The 19,689-nt window shown below is 32.6% G+C and overlaps 2 protein-coding genes across 2 annotated transcripts in view; one reads left to right on the forward strand and one right to left on the reverse strand.

The window, feature by feature from the left end:
* Inx3 (innexin 3) overlaps window positions 1–15,047 on the forward strand; it is a 29,703-nt gene extending 14,656 nt beyond the window's left edge. The window contains exons 2-9 of the mRNA XM_088234160.1: window positions 200–372; window positions 10,814–11,010; window positions 11,503–11,625; window positions 11,959–12,054; window positions 12,481–12,591; window positions 12,815–12,951; window positions 13,071–13,218; window positions 13,350–15,047. Of these exons, the coding sequence (XP_088090286.1) occupies window positions 210–372; window positions 10,814–11,010; window positions 11,503–11,625; window positions 11,959–12,054; window positions 12,481–12,591; window positions 12,815–12,951; window positions 13,071–13,218; window positions 13,350–13,532 (1,158 nt within the window). The 5' untranslated portion in view covers window positions 200–209 and the 3' untranslated portion in view covers window positions 13,533–15,047. The remainder of the gene's footprint in view (window positions 1–199; window positions 373–10,813; window positions 11,011–11,502; window positions 11,626–11,958; window positions 12,055–12,480; window positions 12,592–12,814; window positions 12,952–13,070; window positions 13,219–13,349) is intronic.
* The window catches only part of spg (dedicator of cytokinesis spg), a 97,355-nt gene that overhangs the window by 69,791 nt on the left and 7,875 nt on the right, over window positions 1–19,689 (reverse strand). The window lies entirely within an intron of this gene.

Consider the following 19,689-nt stretch of genomic DNA (forward strand, 5'->3'; position numbering starts at 1 on the left):
AGAGACGAGACTAACGCAGCGCCAGGCGCAACGTCGCCGAATACACCATTTGACAAAATACAATATCTTGAAATAATAACACACATACGCACTGAAAATACTTATTTACAACTTATAACAAATAATGGTATCTAACTATACTCATATATCATCGGTATCTGGTATTGAAATTTAAACACTCTGCTTTTTCTTTTTTCAGAAACTAAAAGATGGCTGTGTTCGGCATGGTGTCCGCGGTGGCGGGCTTCGTAAAAGTCCGCTACCTGATCGATAAAGCCGTTATCGATAACATGGTCTTCCGGATGCACTATCGCATCACTTCTGCTATCTTATTCCTTAGCTGCATCCTGGTCACAGCCAATAATCTCATAGGTGAGCAAACCACACTTGTATTATTATTAATTACTTGTATTATTTCTACTAATATAATATTATATATTTCTACATAATATCATACAGACAATTAAAATCAACACAATTATGTAGGCACTAGGTGCGCAAATATTTCTCAATACGTTTTATATTGATCGATATTGTATTGAAGCTCAGTCGCTGATTTATTGCATAATATAGACATGATTCGCGAATTAGGTATAAAGTTTATAGTTAATGTTGTATTATGTACCTACTTTTTATAAATAAACACGTGGATCCTGAATTGCGTAAATTTTAATTCCATGTAATCACTACGATTTACATAAGCTGTACACATTACACACCCGTTGAAAAAAACATTAATTTATTATTACGCATAAAAGTATGTATGTCGGTAATACTTCGAACCTAGGATCAATGAGCCAATGCATTTATGCTTTCCAGTGTTCTACTTATTTATAAGATAAGCAAAACGCATACTACACATGTATGTACATATTATCCGTTTCCATAATGTCATATCCAATAACTTGAGTAATAGATATTATTTAAATAAGTAGTACGCACGCTTGAATCAGCACATATTTGAAATACACTCGTATTGCTGGGATCGAGTCGAGTATGAAACTTTGAATCGAGCTGAAATAATCAAAAAAACGTTTTCGAGGCGTCTTACGTCGAGATATAACTCCTTCGCCAAATTAACGGAGATGAATCAAACTTGTAAATAGCAGTTATCGCAAAATTGATTGCGAAACACGAACTAGAATAATTTAACATGTGCTACCAAAATTAAGGTATCATAACAGTACCGAAACAGACATTAATCAATCATATACATATTATTGTTAGTTTACTCGTATTATAATTGTTATATCCCAGAGTCAATACGTCGGGCGGACCGCAGACCACGCATCGCGTATATTCTGCAGTGCCGAGTACTGCAGAGCTCGATCTCTTGTCAGGCGAGAATAATTCATCATCGCTAAGAATTAATGATAGTAAATTATAATGTAGACTGTTTTTACACTTTACTATTAGCGGTACATAAAAAAGATCCGCAAACGAAAGGAATACTACGCGATGAATTATAGATCACTTAAAACAAGAAAGCGGCGATTCTAATTAATTATGCAAAAATGTAAGTCATTATGTTAAATTAGACTGGTCATAAATCAGTATCACGAATCCAGTGTATTTTAACTAAGTGCAAATATCGTCTCGTTTTCCATTGATATTATTATACCATCCCATGATTCAATTATTATTCTTTGAAAACAATCTGATAAAATCCTTATCCATTCGTTCATTAACAACACCATCCGGCGTTTTAGGAATTATTTGTTGCGAATGTTGTTGAAAACTAATTTTCCATAACATTCCTGCTGTTCGTGGTTAGAATGCAACAAACCGCGACGCATCAGTATAAAATGAACTGTCGCAAAAAATTGAGAAATAACGCGAAATAATTACCCGTGTAATGGTGGAATAAAAACGTGATGTATAATTCATCGCGTTGTTTAGTTGAACATCGAAGAGGATGCTGATCAACATAAAAAAGAAGAAACCTTTGATTACTTCAATTTACCGAAGAGATAGTGATATTAGGTATAATAACAAACTGAACTTTTGACCAGCGATATTTTCCTGCTGGTGGCAGCCGTAGGTAGATAATAAATACGTAATACGTACGCAATGTTCCACACGGTACCGCGTGCCGGTGGCCGGTGGCCGGTGGATGCGGCGGAAGTAACTCTACCGAGATGATTTATTCGTTATAAATAGGGGATAACACAACACTGACCTTGCAAACGTTCAAGTGGCGACTTACATTTGAAAACCAATTTGATATTAATTTATGTAAGCTGCTCGAAGATTTACCCACGTAAAACAATGATGAAACTCGAAGAAAAACCTCGAAATCATTTTCACGAAAGAAGTACTGTTGAGATCCGATTACACGAACACAAAATAAAAAAAATGAGCACCCATTCAGCTGGCGGAATAAACCATTTTTAATCGTTACTGATCTGACGAGGTAAACAATTAAACCACTTTACATGAATACCGCATTAACCTGTATCAGTTTAAGGTGAGAGTTTCTTAATGTAGCTAGATTTTAGTGCAAAAAATAGGCACTTACTTACCAAGTATAAAGTGTTGCAACTAAGTTTAATCGTTGCGGGAACCGGTCACATATTTTCAGAATCTAGAAATATCAATGACGTCAGAGCATTGCGAAACGTGGACGAAATAATAAGAGAAAAATGTTTGAAATTTGCAATTGGTAAAAAGCCCGTCTCGCAATATGGAGGTCTGTTACGAAATATGGTAAGTCGTGCAGACTTTGTTTAGTTATTTTAAGCCGTTTATGGATAAGCCAAGAATGTGACGAATTGGTATATCGCTGTGCCACATAAGGCCTGCCTTGCACATGTGCTCCTTACCTCTGTACGTCTGTACTCGGGTCTCGGTACTCGTACTGAGACTTGTGGGTACTCGATACTCGGTACATTGTTCCCAACCACGGGCTATTTCTATGCGTGTAGGTACCTACATAACGTAAAACTGGTCGTGGAACCGACACCCGGTACTGGGAAACAATTTAAGTGCAGACAGAACAATAAAACACCCATTTTACTTGGATTTTCCGTCTTCAAAAGTACGACACAATACGCCGCTTTATGGGGTAGTTAACTCAGTCGAGAAGAGACAATACGAAAAGTAATAAAGACGAGTAAGAATGTTTTTACAATGAGTGTTATTTTAAGACAATTACAATGCGACAAATTAAGGGTTCACTTTAAACGACTTCTCTTTAACATACACCACTCGTGAACCATGATTAAAATGGCTAAACATAATGGCGTTAAACAGCGTATCATGTAAAGTAGACAATTATCGCGAAAAGAGACAATTTAAAAACGGGATTCGTGTACATTCACCTCAGGAATGAATCAGAATCCGTAGTTCAGTGGTGGCGAACCAGTCTGTGCTGTGTGTGCGGTGTGCCGCATACCGTGCGCTGCGCACTGTACGCCGAGGTCATCCCTCGCTACCTGGCGAGAGCATTACCTGCAACCTGCAGCCGGTAACCGTTCCGATGTATTATAATAATAACCGAATACCCAGTCGCGCTCTCACGAAGCCATCCTATTCGGCACCCGCGCATAACACCACAGATTAATCAAACTACCTACCGACTCCGACGTACAAAGTTCACATAGGAAGGCAGCTCTGAATTTCAGATATTAATAACTCTTATTTTTATGCTGGAGAAAGTTAAAATAATATGATTTTCCCATTTCATAAACTAATGTATTCACATTTAAGCGATAAAAGTTCAAAGATCGCAGATAGTACACGTATTTTTACGTATTGATAGCGCGATAAAAAGCGGATATTTTTTTAACGCGATTTTATTCTTTAGTAGGTGGGTAAGCAACAAACCCCGCACCACTACGTTCTGCTTTATAGATCTTGTTTAACAGCACCGGATTGCGGTTAAACAATAGACACATAAATATTTAATATTATCTTATTGATAGAAGTGAAAATTATACTATTAAAACATTAAATCACATTATCAATAATTTTACGAATAGCTACGAGCTAAATGTTACTTGCAGTAGCGGGAATGCGTAATTGATAACTGACATGACCATATTATTATTTCATTTTGGCACAGTTTATTAAGTAAGAATTTTAAAAACTTGTCTTCTTATCTATGTAGCCCTTAAAAATTAATAAAGAAATACTTGACGTGGTTCGATGGCATTTTAGTCTATTGTACATTGTATGACTGGTGAAATGAATTACTCCTCTTTGTGCTGTATGACTCGGTAAGCTTGCTGATGGAGCGGACGTTGAGTAAGAAGCGGTACACGGATTCAACCTCTTTGCTTGCCGTTTATAGCCAGCAGAACGTGTATTTATTACATTCTTATTTAGTGCGTACATTTACCGGATAGAGAGAGATCTCAATCCCAATCGATACTTATAGGGAGCTCCTCCTTTTTTAAATATAGTCAACTGTTAAATTAAAGAACCAACAAAGCTAAATAATCATTTCAAGTATTATATTGTTATGAGAAAAGGAAAGGAATGTTTCAAGTGTCGCTGTAAATGTTTTTTTTTGGAGCTCATTTTTTTTTACTCTTACCTTTGAATGTTCACGAAAAAAAAAATCCGAAGCCTTTTATGCGTAGAAATGGAGCAGACTTCCGCAAGGCACATTACGCCAATAAGTTTTGCCTCTGATTCATTTGTAACATTTTAAAAATAAAATAATTAAATAAGAACATCAAAAATTAAACGTAGATAGCACAATTAAAAAACATTATTTTACCTTAATATGACTGTTTATTGGTATAAGATTGTGAAGCAAGCTCCCTAGAACGAGCAAGTGCCCGTTATAGCTTTATATCTATGCAAAATTATTTCATTGTAATTTACAAAAATAAATAAATAAATAAACAAACCTACCTATGCGAATACTGTTTACTGTTCGTGAAATTTGTTGCTAAAATGTTTTCCAGGCGAAAACAACGAAAAAAGATGTATACTTATGTATACACATAACACATACGTAAAATAAATTTCAAGATTTTTTTCTAATGGATTTTAAATATTAAATAATATGTAATTGTTTGAACCAAATTTTCCTGAAAATTGATACAAATTTTGAATTCAAATTAGTTTTTTGCAAGAGCTGAATTTTTGACATGCATACTCGAGTTTGAACCGGGTTGTGATTCCTCGGCGAGTATAACGGATTCACGAATCAAAGATCCAAGGTTCGAACCCCGCTCTACCACATCTTGATTTCCATTTTCTAATAGTGAATTATGTTTTAATTTTATAATAGTGAGAAATGTTTAGGTATTTATTTTTATAAAAAAAGATAATAATTTAGGAGAATGAAAATATTTTGCTGCCTGGATGGCGGATGAATTTTAACTGCGCATATTTATACGTAGTAATTAACATTTTTTAGCATAAAATTAAAAACGGGTAAACGTATTACCTACATAGTGAATGAATTGTCATAATACATTGTCAAATTAGAACTGGCTCCATTGTTCAAAATTTAAAAAATAATGATAGTGATTGCCTTAAAATCGTTCGCCTCTATAATTATTATAATTTATGTTCAGTATGTCGTAAATGATTATGGCCTAAAATGACAAAATTTACATAAATATACGATTTTACATTCAGTTGAACATAGACAAGTGGTGAATTTGGAACCTTCGGTAGAACTGTTGCCAGATAATCAGATGTTAGTGTGAACGCGGATATCAATTTAAGGAAACATCCCATTCATTAGCGAATTGAAAAAAAACGGAAGAAGTATGGCATACATAATCGGATTAGATTAAATATAAAATAAATAAAACAACTTTGTTTTTAACCACTTCTTTTTTTTTCACCGACTGGTTTCGAAGCAAACGAGCTTTTTCGTCAAGGTTTACGTAACTAATGAATTATTTCCTATTTTATTTTATCCATGTTTACTAAATACTCCATGTGGAGCTAATAAATCAAGTCTGATTTCCAATCGTTAAAAAAAAAAAAAGTAGCGGTTAAAAACAAAGTTGTTTTATTTATTTTATTATAATGAATAACCACAAAGTTAGTGCTTCAAATATAAAATAAAATGTAGTTTAAAACGCAAGACAAATTTTTTGAAATACTAATTACGCTTTTTATGATACTTCAGACCTTAGAGTAATAACCTAATAGAGACGCCCATACTGAGGAAGACTATTCTGTGATTATTGACCACGAAGTTAGCTACAGATTACAGCAATGCAACGGACCGTAGGTATTGGGTTGAGAATCGCAAGCGCAAACCGAAACCGTCCATTACACGTTTGTTGTTAGACTCAAACCAAACCAAAAATTTGGAACGCTTTTGTTCTATGCAATAGAGCTTATTTACTTAGAGAATTCTTACTCTGAGCTTCAGACCATATCCAATGATGTTTGTTGTAATTTTTTTTATATTTCTTTTTATTTACATTTCTGTTTTCTTTCCTTTCCTTTACATCTTAACATTGTTAAAAAGCTTTTAGGCACATGCAAAATCATAACCTAATGTACACACATACATATTTTGAAAATGTTTTTTTTTACATCAGAGCATGTTAATTCCTACCTTTAAATTACTTTTACAAAAAAAAAAACTTCATTTTCAATATTATTTCCATTTGTAAATACTAACTACAAACTTTTAAATACTTTTTTTACTTTAATTTTTAATATTTAATCAACTTCCATTTATGTTTTTTTTTGATACTCTTTTTTGTGCTTATTATTATTGTATTAAAAATAGTTCATTGATAACCTTAGATATAATTATAATATAATATGGAAACTTCACTGGTCCATTAGAGCCAAGTCTAACTGTGTAATATATAAAACTATGTAACCGTACTGTATGTTTCCTGAATAAAAGAGAGAAAAAAGTACTTAAAATACCAGCATAGATATAGTAAAACAAATATTATCTAAAATATTGTAATTCGATCATTCTCCGTTTTTATTTCTCCTTTTTCGGGTAGGTGCATTATGCATATAATTTTTACAGTGTATTCTGCACTGGGAGATCTCCCAGCGAAAAACAAATTAATAAAAAATTTAGTTTTTTTTTGCTTGGTACTTAAAATATTGAATGTTAATTTGACTCTTTCAATACAGGCTTTTTAGCCTACATATTTTTTAAATACAGTCGGGGGGAATGCGGTAGTGTGATGTGATGCGGTCCGGTTGTGTTTAGATAAAAATTAGCTGGTCGATATTCACGAATATATTTATATTCTTGAATATCATCATCATCATTCCCTTTCTGCACCTAATCGTACACAGGGCACTGCATTGGTACACCAATTGCAGCGTATCTTAATCATTTTTGTTACATGAAGGTAAGATAATCAGTTTACGCTTCAGGTACCAGTCCAGGGACCATGAAATATTCTAGTATATAAAAAATGGAATATCAAGGTTCCAATTTTATTCGAAACTCAACCAGCCAGCGTCAAAATGCATTACCGCATTTCTTCTGTGCGCCTTGAACGTAGACTTTGTATATGCACCTAGTAGATTTTAGCCCAATTCGTGAAGATTGATAAGTAGTGAAATAATGAAGTTAGAATCCCACCCTCGACAATAAAGGTTTCAGCTCTTTCACTTCACAAAAATCAGCAGACAGAAGTTTAAAAAAAAATATGGATGTTCAAACAGAGGCAGAATGATGATTGTTCGTTAGCACCAAACAGCATAAACCAGCTAACAAGTCACAGGCCTTGTAGAGACCTCCATAGTCCTAAACAGCCTAAAACGCCATAACAAGTTAGTGAATGTGTAAACAAATGAAATTTGAAATGAATTAATACGAGTAGTGTAGGTACATATATAGAATACTACGTAATTTGAATTACTGCTTCCATTATTATACTCAGATTCACCAAATCTGGCGGCTGACAATCCTTTACTAATTACAGTCCTTCCTGGAACTCACTAAAAATTTAATCAATCATTTGAGAAACCTCACAAGTCAAGTTTTTGGCGGATGTGACTTCGACTTGAAATGCACTTCATTTTGTTAAGGAACCAATGTTTTATAAAAAAAATAAAGGTAAATAATAAACAAATATGATATAAACATATTACAACAGAGATTAAGAACATTTAAGAGAAGGTAATATAGAAGTCCAGGCATCTACAGGGCTTATGACCTGTCAATGGCTGGTTTAAGTGGCCACTTTACACACTGTGTAACATTCACCATTCTGCCTATATTTGAACATCTATATTCCTTCAATTCTTTCATCTGTTGATGTCTGTGAAGTTAAAGAGCTGAAACCTTTATTTATGCGGGTGAGATTCATCTGATTGAATTATTTCACCTACATACTAGGCAATGCCTAAAAATATTCTATATTACCTTCTCTTAAATGTTCTTAATCTCTGTTGTAATATGTTAATATAAACAGCTTCCCAGGGAGTTGAATCCAGTCCTTGTCTACAAAAATTTGGACAAACTCAAAATATTGTTAAATATGATATAAACTGGTTGGGATTCTCAGAACAAGACAACTGTGGTTGTGATTTCTACCAATAGACTAGGGCCCCGATTACAGTGAGAAGTTAACAGAGTTATTTTCTACTGTCTGTAAAGAAAAATCGATATTTGTGTACGAAAATTAGTATATTTGCGTGAACATTTTAAATACCTTCACTGGTAATCTATAATTGAACATGTTGAAAAGAAAAAAAAGTATTCATATTCTGCTTTTCATACAGAAAACTTAATTTCACTTTGTAGATAAAATTGAAGATAAATGTTAACTTCCCATTGTAATCGGGGCCCTGGTAAATTAATAGTGCCGTATGATTTATTTATGCAACACATTGTATAGTTAAAATGAAATAATGCATATAATAGATAGGAACACTCCCATATGCCTTTCATTACATTCAATAAACAATCGACCTTGGCCTGTAATCATTTATGCAATAGATTGATAAGCTAGGAAACTAGGTGCTATTATAACGAGTATACTATCGAGGGTGCATTGTGAGAACTCATGTACTTATGCACTCAATCGAAAACATAGCTGGTCTAATATCTGACAGATATTTGACCACAAATAAATTTTTAAAAACTTGTGTACGTGGAGCGAATTGCAGCACAAAACACCTACATGAAAAAAAAAATGATCTCATTGGGAATATGGGAAAAACTAGATAAAAGGCTATTTCAGATAAAACAAATACTATACAAGTATTCTAAGAAAATAAATAGACTTATCAATGAGGAACTTCAGCCCAACGGGAAATGGGATGCAAAAAAAATATTTCTTAAGCACTGTAAAAATTAAGGAATACCCCAATTAAAATGCTATAAATACGAATAAAAAATTGTATGTCATTATGATTTGTGATAAAATACTGTTGCGAAGGATGCTATATGATATTGCGCTCCACTCGCTGTTACACGTTGAACAGCTCTGATCTAAGTCACGCCACCCGTTAGCGGGGCGGTACAGCGGTGAGTTGGGAGAGGAAATGAGAGAATGCATGTAAAATCTAACGCACCAAATCCTATTATTGTATTTATTTCTGGAAATAAGCAACAAGAAGAACGCGTGCGAACTGACCAACGTATCGAGGATTAATCAATATGATGATTAACAAAAGTCATTGAAAAGAATATGCTACCTGGGGGACTCTAGATACGCCCAGTTGAGTTGTCAATATAATAAAAATGAAAATCTTAATCAAGGTATAAGAATGTTTGCATTTTTAAAAGTAAAATCATTAAGAAATCATTTTAGGAATTTTTTTCTAAAAGTAAATTTAAAAATAAATATTATAAAAATTACGCATTACTTTTATCTTTTCCTCTAACATGAATTTTTCTGTTTAATTTTAAGTTATCTTTACATGCATTCTCCATTTCAGAACAAGAACATAATAAGTCCATAATGAAATGGAAAAACATACAAAAGATTTTTTATAAAAGCATATATTGGAATAGCCAGCAGGCTTACTGATGTGAAACTCTTACAACCATGTGACATAGATTATATTGAAAGATTTTCGTCATCAAAACTAGCAAACAATCCTTCAACCATTTATAAACATTAATTTGTTATGACTTAATTATCTTACATCTGTTATAAGTTTAACACGAAGTAAACACGCTGTGCAGAATAGCTAAACAGTGCTACTGTAGCTAATATTGTGACCTTAATACAAAAACATTCATTATCTTTTTTATCTGATGAAGATGTGACAAAAGAATGATGGTATCTGGGCATAAAAAATTAACAAAGTGGCCAATAAATGAATATAGAAGATATTATGTTGTGATCAAATTAGTTTCTAATAAATTTGATACAAAAAACAATTAAACATCTTGGTTAAGTCGACAATATTTTGAGTACCTATGCCTAAATGTTTGTAGACAAGCAGTGGAGTTAACCCTATGGGAAGTTAATATTGTTGATAAAACCAACCAAGAAGTACATAAATCGAACAGTTTTTTAGGTTTTTCCTAGTAGGTGAAATAATTTCACGCACATCATTAAAGGTTTTAGCTCTTATGCATCATAAAACTCAAAAGATGGAAGAATTTGCGTGAAATAATTTGCTATGTATTAATTATTTTATTTCTTTTTAATTCAATAAAATAAACAAGTTTATCGATTTCTATACTTTGTTTTTATTATGTTATAAGAATGTTTTTACACTTTTAATTTCACATTTTATTTTTTATGCAAATCACAAAAATAACTTTTTTGGATGACAAAAGTTAATATCTAACATGAGCACTTCTATGATCAATATGTGTGTCTACATTTTCAAGACAAGATAATTATTGGTTTCTTATATTTACGATTATCCCTAATGTGTGCAATAAATATTACAGGCGACCCTATATCCTGTATCAATGAAGGAGCGATACCGAGCAATGTAATAAACACATTCTGCTGGATTACTTCCACATTCACACTTCCCGGGCAAGACCCTGAGAACACGGGTCACCCTGGACTCGGAAATGACAACTTCGGAGACAAGAAGGTGCACAGCTACTATCAGTGGGTTCCATTCATGCTGTTCTTCCAGGTAAATACATAATATTAAATGAGTTTGATAAATCTCAAGTAAATCTAATAAGTTTATAGCAGGGAAATATTTACACACAAAAAATTACTTTCTAAAAGAACATTTTTTATATTTGCCTTAGTAAATATGACATTTTTGTCAATATTTTTTTGTTTCATGTTATAGTTATTAACGCAACTGTCTAGAATGGTTCAAGTGTCAGGTTCATTCCCCAGCAAGATTTACACAAAATTAATATATTTAAAAGGTTATTTCATAATATTTTATTGCTTCTGAAATTTTACCCCGAGTAATAAATTACCGACGTACACAGGGATTGAAAGGCAAATGCGGTGTTTTATGCACTATTAGGTGTGGGAATGGAAAAGACGACAGTGAAACATAAAAATACCAACACTTTTGAGTGTGCATATTTGTACGCCATATTGCTAATTAAAAACTAAATTAAGGGTTATTTTGCATAAAAAATTCAAACAATATAATTTTTTTCAGGGACTTCTTTTCTACATTCCCCACTGGATTTGGAAGAACTGGGAAGAAGGAAAGATCCGTATGATATCTGAAGGAATGAGAGGTTCCATCGCTGGATTCGGAGAAGAGAGAAAAGAAAGACAGGTAAAAATTGGTATAAAAAAGAATGTTAAAAATTAGGAGTGCAAACCTACTCAAAAATTACCGTTTAATAGCAATATGCCTGCAACACATTATTCACAATACACAAGGTTAATAATTAGTTATAACATTAAGCTCAACAACGTTTTAACATTACTGCAGTTTGTGTTTACGGCCTATTGTTTATTCATATTGGATTAATGCAGGGGAAATCATTTAAAAAACATAATGCTTCGGCTTAAATTTTCTTACTAGAGAGGCGGGTAATAGTAAAATCACAAACCCAAACGTCTTTATTAAGTATGAGTAGATATTCAATAAAAAATATTTTTTCAGAGTCGCCTCGTGCAATACATGCTGGAAACCCTTCACACGCACAACACTTACTCTTTTGGGTACTTTTTCTGCGAAGTACTGAACTTCATCAACTCTGTAAGTAAACTTGATTCATTAATCCCATATTAATCCCCAATCTAGCAAGATTAGTACATTCATTTCAACTAATAAAAAATTGAGATCTGAATTGATTGAATGAGAATTAATTAAGCATTGTTTAACAACAGCCAGCTGGAATGATGTAATGACAAATACTTATTTGGTAAGAAACTCAAAGTACTCGACAAAACAAAAACTAAAATGAATTATTATGGAAAATATATGGTAATTGGCTTAATTTTTTTTCATTCCTTATGAACATGAGTAACAAGCACTCCAACAAAAAATGCAATAAAAAGTAAAACTTTCTTTATGGATGAATTCATTTGTTATTTAGAATCCGGTTGATTACATAAAACAGTTCAGCCAGTACTGAAAACCAACATGATATTTGTTATTAATTATTCAATTAAATGCTTTCAGGTAGGAAACATTTTCTTCATTGACCTTTTTCTTGGAGGAACCTTCTTGACTTATGGAACCGATGTGGTTAAATTCTCCAACATGAATCAAGAACAGAGAACAGATCCGATGGTAAAATAATGTTTTTATATGGTAGCATTTTTTAAATATAACATCAGGTCAAGACGCCTACTGTGTTACTACGTTATCATGGTGCATATATGGCCCGGATGGTCTGAGAAAAATTACAATTAATTACTTATGGCGATGACACGGGATATTTACAACTATTGAAGTGTTTATTAATATAAATACAATGCGAGAACCGTTTCATTTACAATTTATTAATTTTCAGATTGAAGTGTTCCCCCGCATTACCAAGTGTACCTTCCACAAGTTTGGAGCATCGGGGACTATTCAGAAGCATGACGCGATGTGTCTTCTAGCCCTGAATATTTTGAATGAAAAGATTTATGTCTTCCTTTGGTTTTGGTATGTAAAGTTTAAGAAAGTAAACTTATTTTGCACTTAAAAAATAATAACTTAATTTAAAATAAAACACTTAAAAAATAATACATAGCTTAATTTTAATGCCGATGGTACTTTTTTAGGCTTATCATCTTATCAGTGGTATCTGGTCTGGCTCTGATATATTCAGCAGCTGTGGTGATGCTTCCAACAACTCGGCAAACTATCCTCAAGAGACGATTCCGAATAGAAACTCCCTCCGGTGTGGATTGCCTCGTTTCAAAGACTCAGGTATAATAATTTAAATTATTTCATTATCAGAGAAACGGTGATAATAATATTGTTTTTCCTGCCTACTTTTGTAGATTCCTTTATCACATATGCGTGTAAACAAATCCTAACATTAAACATTGTCGTTGCAGGTGGGAGACTTCTTATTGCTCCATCTGCTGGGTCAGAATATGAATTTGATGGTGTTTGGAGAAATATTGGAAGAACTTGCAAGACGTATACAGATGGAAAATAGCCCTCCATCCGCTCCGTCTACAGTGGAAATGGTGCCCATCTATCCGGATATAGAGAAGTTTTCCAAAGACGATTCATAACCGACTACCGTCTTCATTTTCTGATAATATTAATTCATTTGAGATTTTGTCCTAGTGTAGAAAACATAGCAAAATTTATACAATTTGTAGATCTGAAAGTTTGAATATCTAAACTTTATATATATAGGAAGAGTTGTTACTTCAAATCATTGACAATGAAATATTATCTATTGGATATATTATATGAATCTCATTTAGCGAATCTACATTGATCTATTTAACTTTTACATACTTTATTGGATGAAAGTAAGTGTAAAATCAAAGGAGTGATATTAAGATTCAGATTTCAACATTCCATATTTCATGAAAATATATTTTTAAACCTTTTGGGACCAATTATACGAGGACTGATATAATTAAAAGGATGCCATTTTATGAATGACAGCAAAGTGTTTAATTTTAAGAATATTATCTAATTAAGATTACGAACACCGCCATATTCTGGCTTTTATAAAATTACAAGCAACGAATTAGATAGGGATATATGAATGTGAAAATGTGTAGCATTTTTTTATGGTTAAATGAAACTTTTAAAATGCTCTTAGGGAACATTTTTTTGCCATTTTAGATAGATCTCCATTAAGGCTTTTTAATTTTATATTTTCATTATTTTTTATTCTGTTTCAGTATTCGTTTTATTAAAATATTTGAGTAAGAGTATTGAATTTCAATTAAGTTACAGTATGTATTTAAACAATATTATTGTAAAATCAAAATAATTAAACATTGTAAAATTAAGACAATAGTTAACTGGAATCTAGCACTATGAATAGAAGTGAGTAAAATATCGATGTGTGCGAGTCCAATAATATTTTTATTTTGTTTTAATCAATTCCATTATTCAATGATATTACTTTTTTAGAATAAATTTTCGTTTAGTTGTATAAAGAAATTTCCAAATGAATTAAAATGAAATGTTTAAATGACATTTAGATGGACAAATGCAGTTCATTTTATGTGCTGTCATATTTTAGGCGGTAATTAGGTTGTAATGTTTAATAAATAAATTGTTAAAGTGATATAAAGTGTTTTATAAGCGAGTCTGTGTTATTTATGAAACGCATGTGGTTATACATAAACTCCTCAACATTTAAGCTCGTCAATTTTCCATTCACGTAACATCTGACAAAAGTAATAATTTACACATTTGTAAAATATGATAATGCTTCTTCATTATACACAATATTAGGCTATATTAGGAAAATTCAACTATATAATACTGTTCTTAGATACTTCATTATTTCCCTACCGCCACACTTTATATTGCAATAAATAAAATTCTTTTACCTGTTTTTTTTAATATGTATTATTCATTCCAATATGTAATTATTCCTCATGTGCTTTTACATTTCTATTTGTTTTAAGATTCTTTAAGTATTATGTGTACGAAAATATAATGAATTAAACTATGGTGCATAATTTTTATCACGGCAGTTTTTTATCACATAAATTCAAGACTTGATGTATTTTCTCCATTTTTATTAATAAAACTGAATAAAAAATGTATATACATAATTCAGACATCTTTTTATTATCCTTTTCATGTAAGCCAATCCTCGAATTATCGAGGATTTATTCGAGGATGTATATTAATACATGTAAGGGACTCAACAACCCGAGACAGAACATTCTAGAGTACACCAGAGTATGTTGTAGATCCAAATTTATTATTATATTTTATGTTGAATATTTAAATATTATTGATGGATTCAATAAATTCTTGAATACATTTTTAACACATACTTTGTGAACCTGGATTTAAAAATCAATCAGACCAAAATTATTAAATACGGTGCAGTATCTTTTGATACACATAAAACTTAGCTAAGAGAGTGACAAATTATAAGGAGCTTCAAACATGTTTATTTATAACTGAATGTTATTTTTAAGAAAAATTGCTTTAATTGAACAAGTTCAATCTTCAACAGCGTGCAATTAATTTATCAAGCATGAAAATTAAAACTTCCAATGGTAAGTGAAATTTTACATCATATATATTTTGCCATTGAGTGAAGATATGCTGAAACCTGCTGGCCACATAAAGTTTTAATTTAAGACAGAAAGTATAATTATATAAGCATTAATGAAAACCACTCCAGAGCCCCGATTACAATGGGAAGTTAACAGAGTTACCTTAGACTGTACGAGGGACAACATCATCTCTGGCGCGCGTAAATGCAGAGGTATTAGCACACCTGATATTGGGATCCACGGACCGAGTCGATCAATTTACGTGAATGAACATCTGACTCCGTGTAATAAGACTCTGTTACAAAAAACTAAACTACTGGCTAAGGAAAAAGGACATAAATTTACATGGACAAAAAACTGCCGTATATACGTGCGCCGCAACGAAGAATCGCCACCCATACTAATCAGCGAGGAGAACGACTTAAAAAAAATAGTTTAATATTTGTTTACATACTATACTTCACACATACATTTACACAAACACACGCATACTCATACACAATATGCTTAATCCTATTTTTGCAAACATTTTATTTCGATTCTCTTACTTTTTCTTTTCCTAGTAGAACCACTTCAATACCTTTTCTTTTTTATACCTCTAATATTTACCAGTGGTCTACCATTCTATATTTTGCCTATGTTACTCTAATGCTTACACTTGGTATATTATTGATATACATGGAATGTTTAATGTGCGACACCTATATAATACTTGTAATTTCTCAGTTTATATTTTATGCTGACTTCTGTTTATTTAAACTATTGAGTTACCCATCACCGGCGAGTTAAGCGTATACTATCAAAATGTGCGGGGTTTAAGAACAAAGCTACTGAAATTTTCACAAAGTGTACTTAATAACGACTTTGATATAATTGCTGTCACGGAGAGCTGGCTTACTGATGGTATAGCTGGCCCCGAAATAATAGACGATCGATATGATCTGTTTCGATGTGACCGTGATATATCCAGTACCGGCCGATCTCGCGGAGGTGGTGTCTTTATTGCAGCGCGACGTACACTGCGCGCCCAACACAATATCAACTGGCAGTGCGAGGCTGACTGCACTTGGGTCACCATTCCTTCAGGTAACTTTAACCATAACAATCAACTTCACGTAGCATGTGTATATATACCTGGTGGCCCCAATCACACCTCTCAGTTACAAAATTTCTGTGATTTAGTAGACCAGCTCTCCATCGACAATCCTGACGACCAATTCCTAATAATGGGAGATTTTAATCTACCACACATGACTTGGGAACGAGATCCTGTTTCGCTACCTCTTAAACCTCATATCATAGGTAGTACAGATTATATTTTGAGTGAGTGCATGTCATTTTCTGACTTGCACCAGTATAACGGTACAGTGAACTTAAATGGCAGGTTGCTTGATTTAATGCTTAGTAACGTAGAATTAAGGGTTCAACGTAGTGATATTACATTGGTTAAAGAGGATAGTCATCATCCAGCACTTCTTGTTGAATTGAATATTTTAAACGCCCGGACACTACCTGAAGTGAAGCGTGTTGCGTTTAATTTTAAGCGCGCGGAATTTGAATGTATTAATTCCTTTCTTTCGACTATTGATTGGGAAACAAAATTTTCTAATTGTGATTGTGTGAATTCTGCAACACGGGAATTTTATTTAGAGTTAAAAAATGTTCTCAGTGAGTTTGTACCTCTAAAAACACTGAAAAATAACTCATATCCTCGCTGGTACAGCTCATCTCTCATAAAAATTATTAAGGAGAAATCCAAATATCATAAAAAATGGAAAAAATACAATAATCCACGTGATTATGATACATTTGTTTTGCTCCGGGCCAGGCAAAAAAAAATACAAAAAGAATGTTTTAAAAAATTCATACTCGAAAGTGAGAAAGCTATTGTGAACGATCCTAAATATTTTTGGTCTTTTATTAAAAGTAAACGTAACTCTAACAACATTCCCTTGAATATGCAGTATAAAAACCAAGTGTCTAATAATGCCCAAGAAGTAGTCAACCACTTCTCTAATTATTTTAATTCGGTCTATACTCAAAGCAATTTGATTGATGAAGCCTGCATAACCTCCCCACTCCATCAAAGCACACGCAATGTTGCTACATCTTCAATTAACTTTTCTTACGACGATGTCCGTAAAATTCTTACTAAATTAGATTCTAGCAAAGGTGCTGGAAGCGATGACATTCCTCCATTATTCGCAATCAAATGTGCAAATCAACTTGCCAAACCTCTAACAATTATATTCAATCGCTCATTAAAAGATGGAGTCTTTCCGAGTCACTGGAAAAGAGCACTTATCATTCCCATTCATAAAAGTGGCCTTAAAAATAAAGTTGAGAATTATCGACCGGTCTCAATCTTACCAGTGTTTAGCAAAATATTTGAAATGTTAGTTTATAATCACCTTTTATCTGAAGTTGCTTTACACATTCCAAATGAACAGCACGGTTTTATGCGGAAACGATCAGTAGTTTCTAATTTAACGCTCTTCACAACCGATATTGCTGAGTATATGGCCAAGGGATTACAATCTGACGTTATTTACACTGATTATTCAAAGGCGTTTGATCGTGTTGATCATTCAATCCTCTTAAAAAAGTTAATAGCAATCGGAATTAATAGAGATCTCTTATGTTGGCTTGGTTCTTACATCAGTAAAAGGAGTCAGGCAGTCGTCGTTGGCGGGCACTCTTCTGACTTTTCCTTGCTTCCATCTGGTGTCCCTCAAGGTAGCCACTTAGGACCCCTTTTATTCAATGTATATGTTCATGATATAGGCGATTGTTTTAATAACTCTAAATACATTATGTATGCAGACGACATGAAGGTATACTTAAATATTGAAAATACTAATGACTGTCATAAAATGCAGGAGGACCTCACTAGACTGTCGGTTTATTGTTTAAATAATAAACTATCGCTTAACCCTGAAAAATGCCTAAAAATAACATTCAAAAGAAAGACCCGTGCCATCGATTTTAATTACAAATTAAATAATACAAATATTAAATCTGTCGAAACCGTCCGTGATTTAGGTATCCTCTTAGATGGAAAATTAACTTTTAATCGTCACATCGATGGTATTACTGAAAAATCTTTTAGAACACTAGGATTTATACTACGCACAGGCAAACCGTTTCAAAACACCGATACTCTTAAAAAATTATATTTTTCTTATGTTCGTAGTTTACTAGAATTTTCTTCACCTGTCTGGTCTCCTTATTATAAAATTCATTCCTGCAAAATTGAAAGAATTCAAAAAATGTTTATAAAAAATTTAAACCGTAGATTACATCTCAATTTTCCAGATTATCGCCAAGCGTGCGTTTTTCATAATATCCAAACTCTCGCTGATAGACGAACCACAGCTGATATAGTGTTACTCACCAACATAATATCTGATAAAATAGATTCCCCCGAATTGGTTAATCGCATTCATCTTAAGGTACCACAGAGACAAACGCGTTATACACAACTTTTCCACATACCTAAATGCAGAACAAATTCGTCAAAAAACGCTACGATTAACCGTATTATGGATACGTATAACAGGAAATTTAACGAAATAGATATATTTACCAAAAATATTAAATTTATCAAAACTGCCATAGGTAATAAATTGTCTTTGTCCGCATCCTCCTCTCCGTTGCTCTCTATCCCTGAACATATATAAGTTTTATAGTGAGAAGATCTTTTAATATAATTATGTATCCCCGTACTGCGGGCCAACTGTTTGTGACACCTGATTTTTATAATCCGAATCATTTCTATTAAACTTATATGTTATTCTTATTTATATATTATGTAGGTGCATATAATATGCATTTGTGTCTTCGTTTTGAATCAACGTTCGCGTATTGTCAATCCTTATTTTATTGTTGTCATTATTTCGTATTTACTGCATTTTGTGGTTACCTACCGTACTCGTATTGTATAGGACTCGTCGCACATTATTCATTCGATGTGTATCAGTTAAATTTAAAAAAGACTACGGTTCTTCAGAATACGGTTTTGAAATTTAGCATACTTAAAAAAAAAAAAAACAATTTATATCATTTCGTCATTTGAATTTTAACAAAAAGGTTTCTAACTTTTTACTAAGCTCTTTATTGTACCATTTTTAATACAATTTACAAGTTTTAAGCAAATATATTATTTTCATACTTACGCACCCATACA

The sequence above is a fragment of the Micrasema longulum genome, unplaced genomic scaffold, assembly GCF_059751315.1.
Source record: "Micrasema longulum isolate JH-2025_06_02 unplaced genomic scaffold, ASM5975131v1 h1tg001208l, whole genome shotgun sequence".
Lineage (NCBI taxonomy): Eukaryota > Metazoa > Arthropoda > Insecta > Trichoptera > Brachycentridae > Micrasema > Micrasema longulum.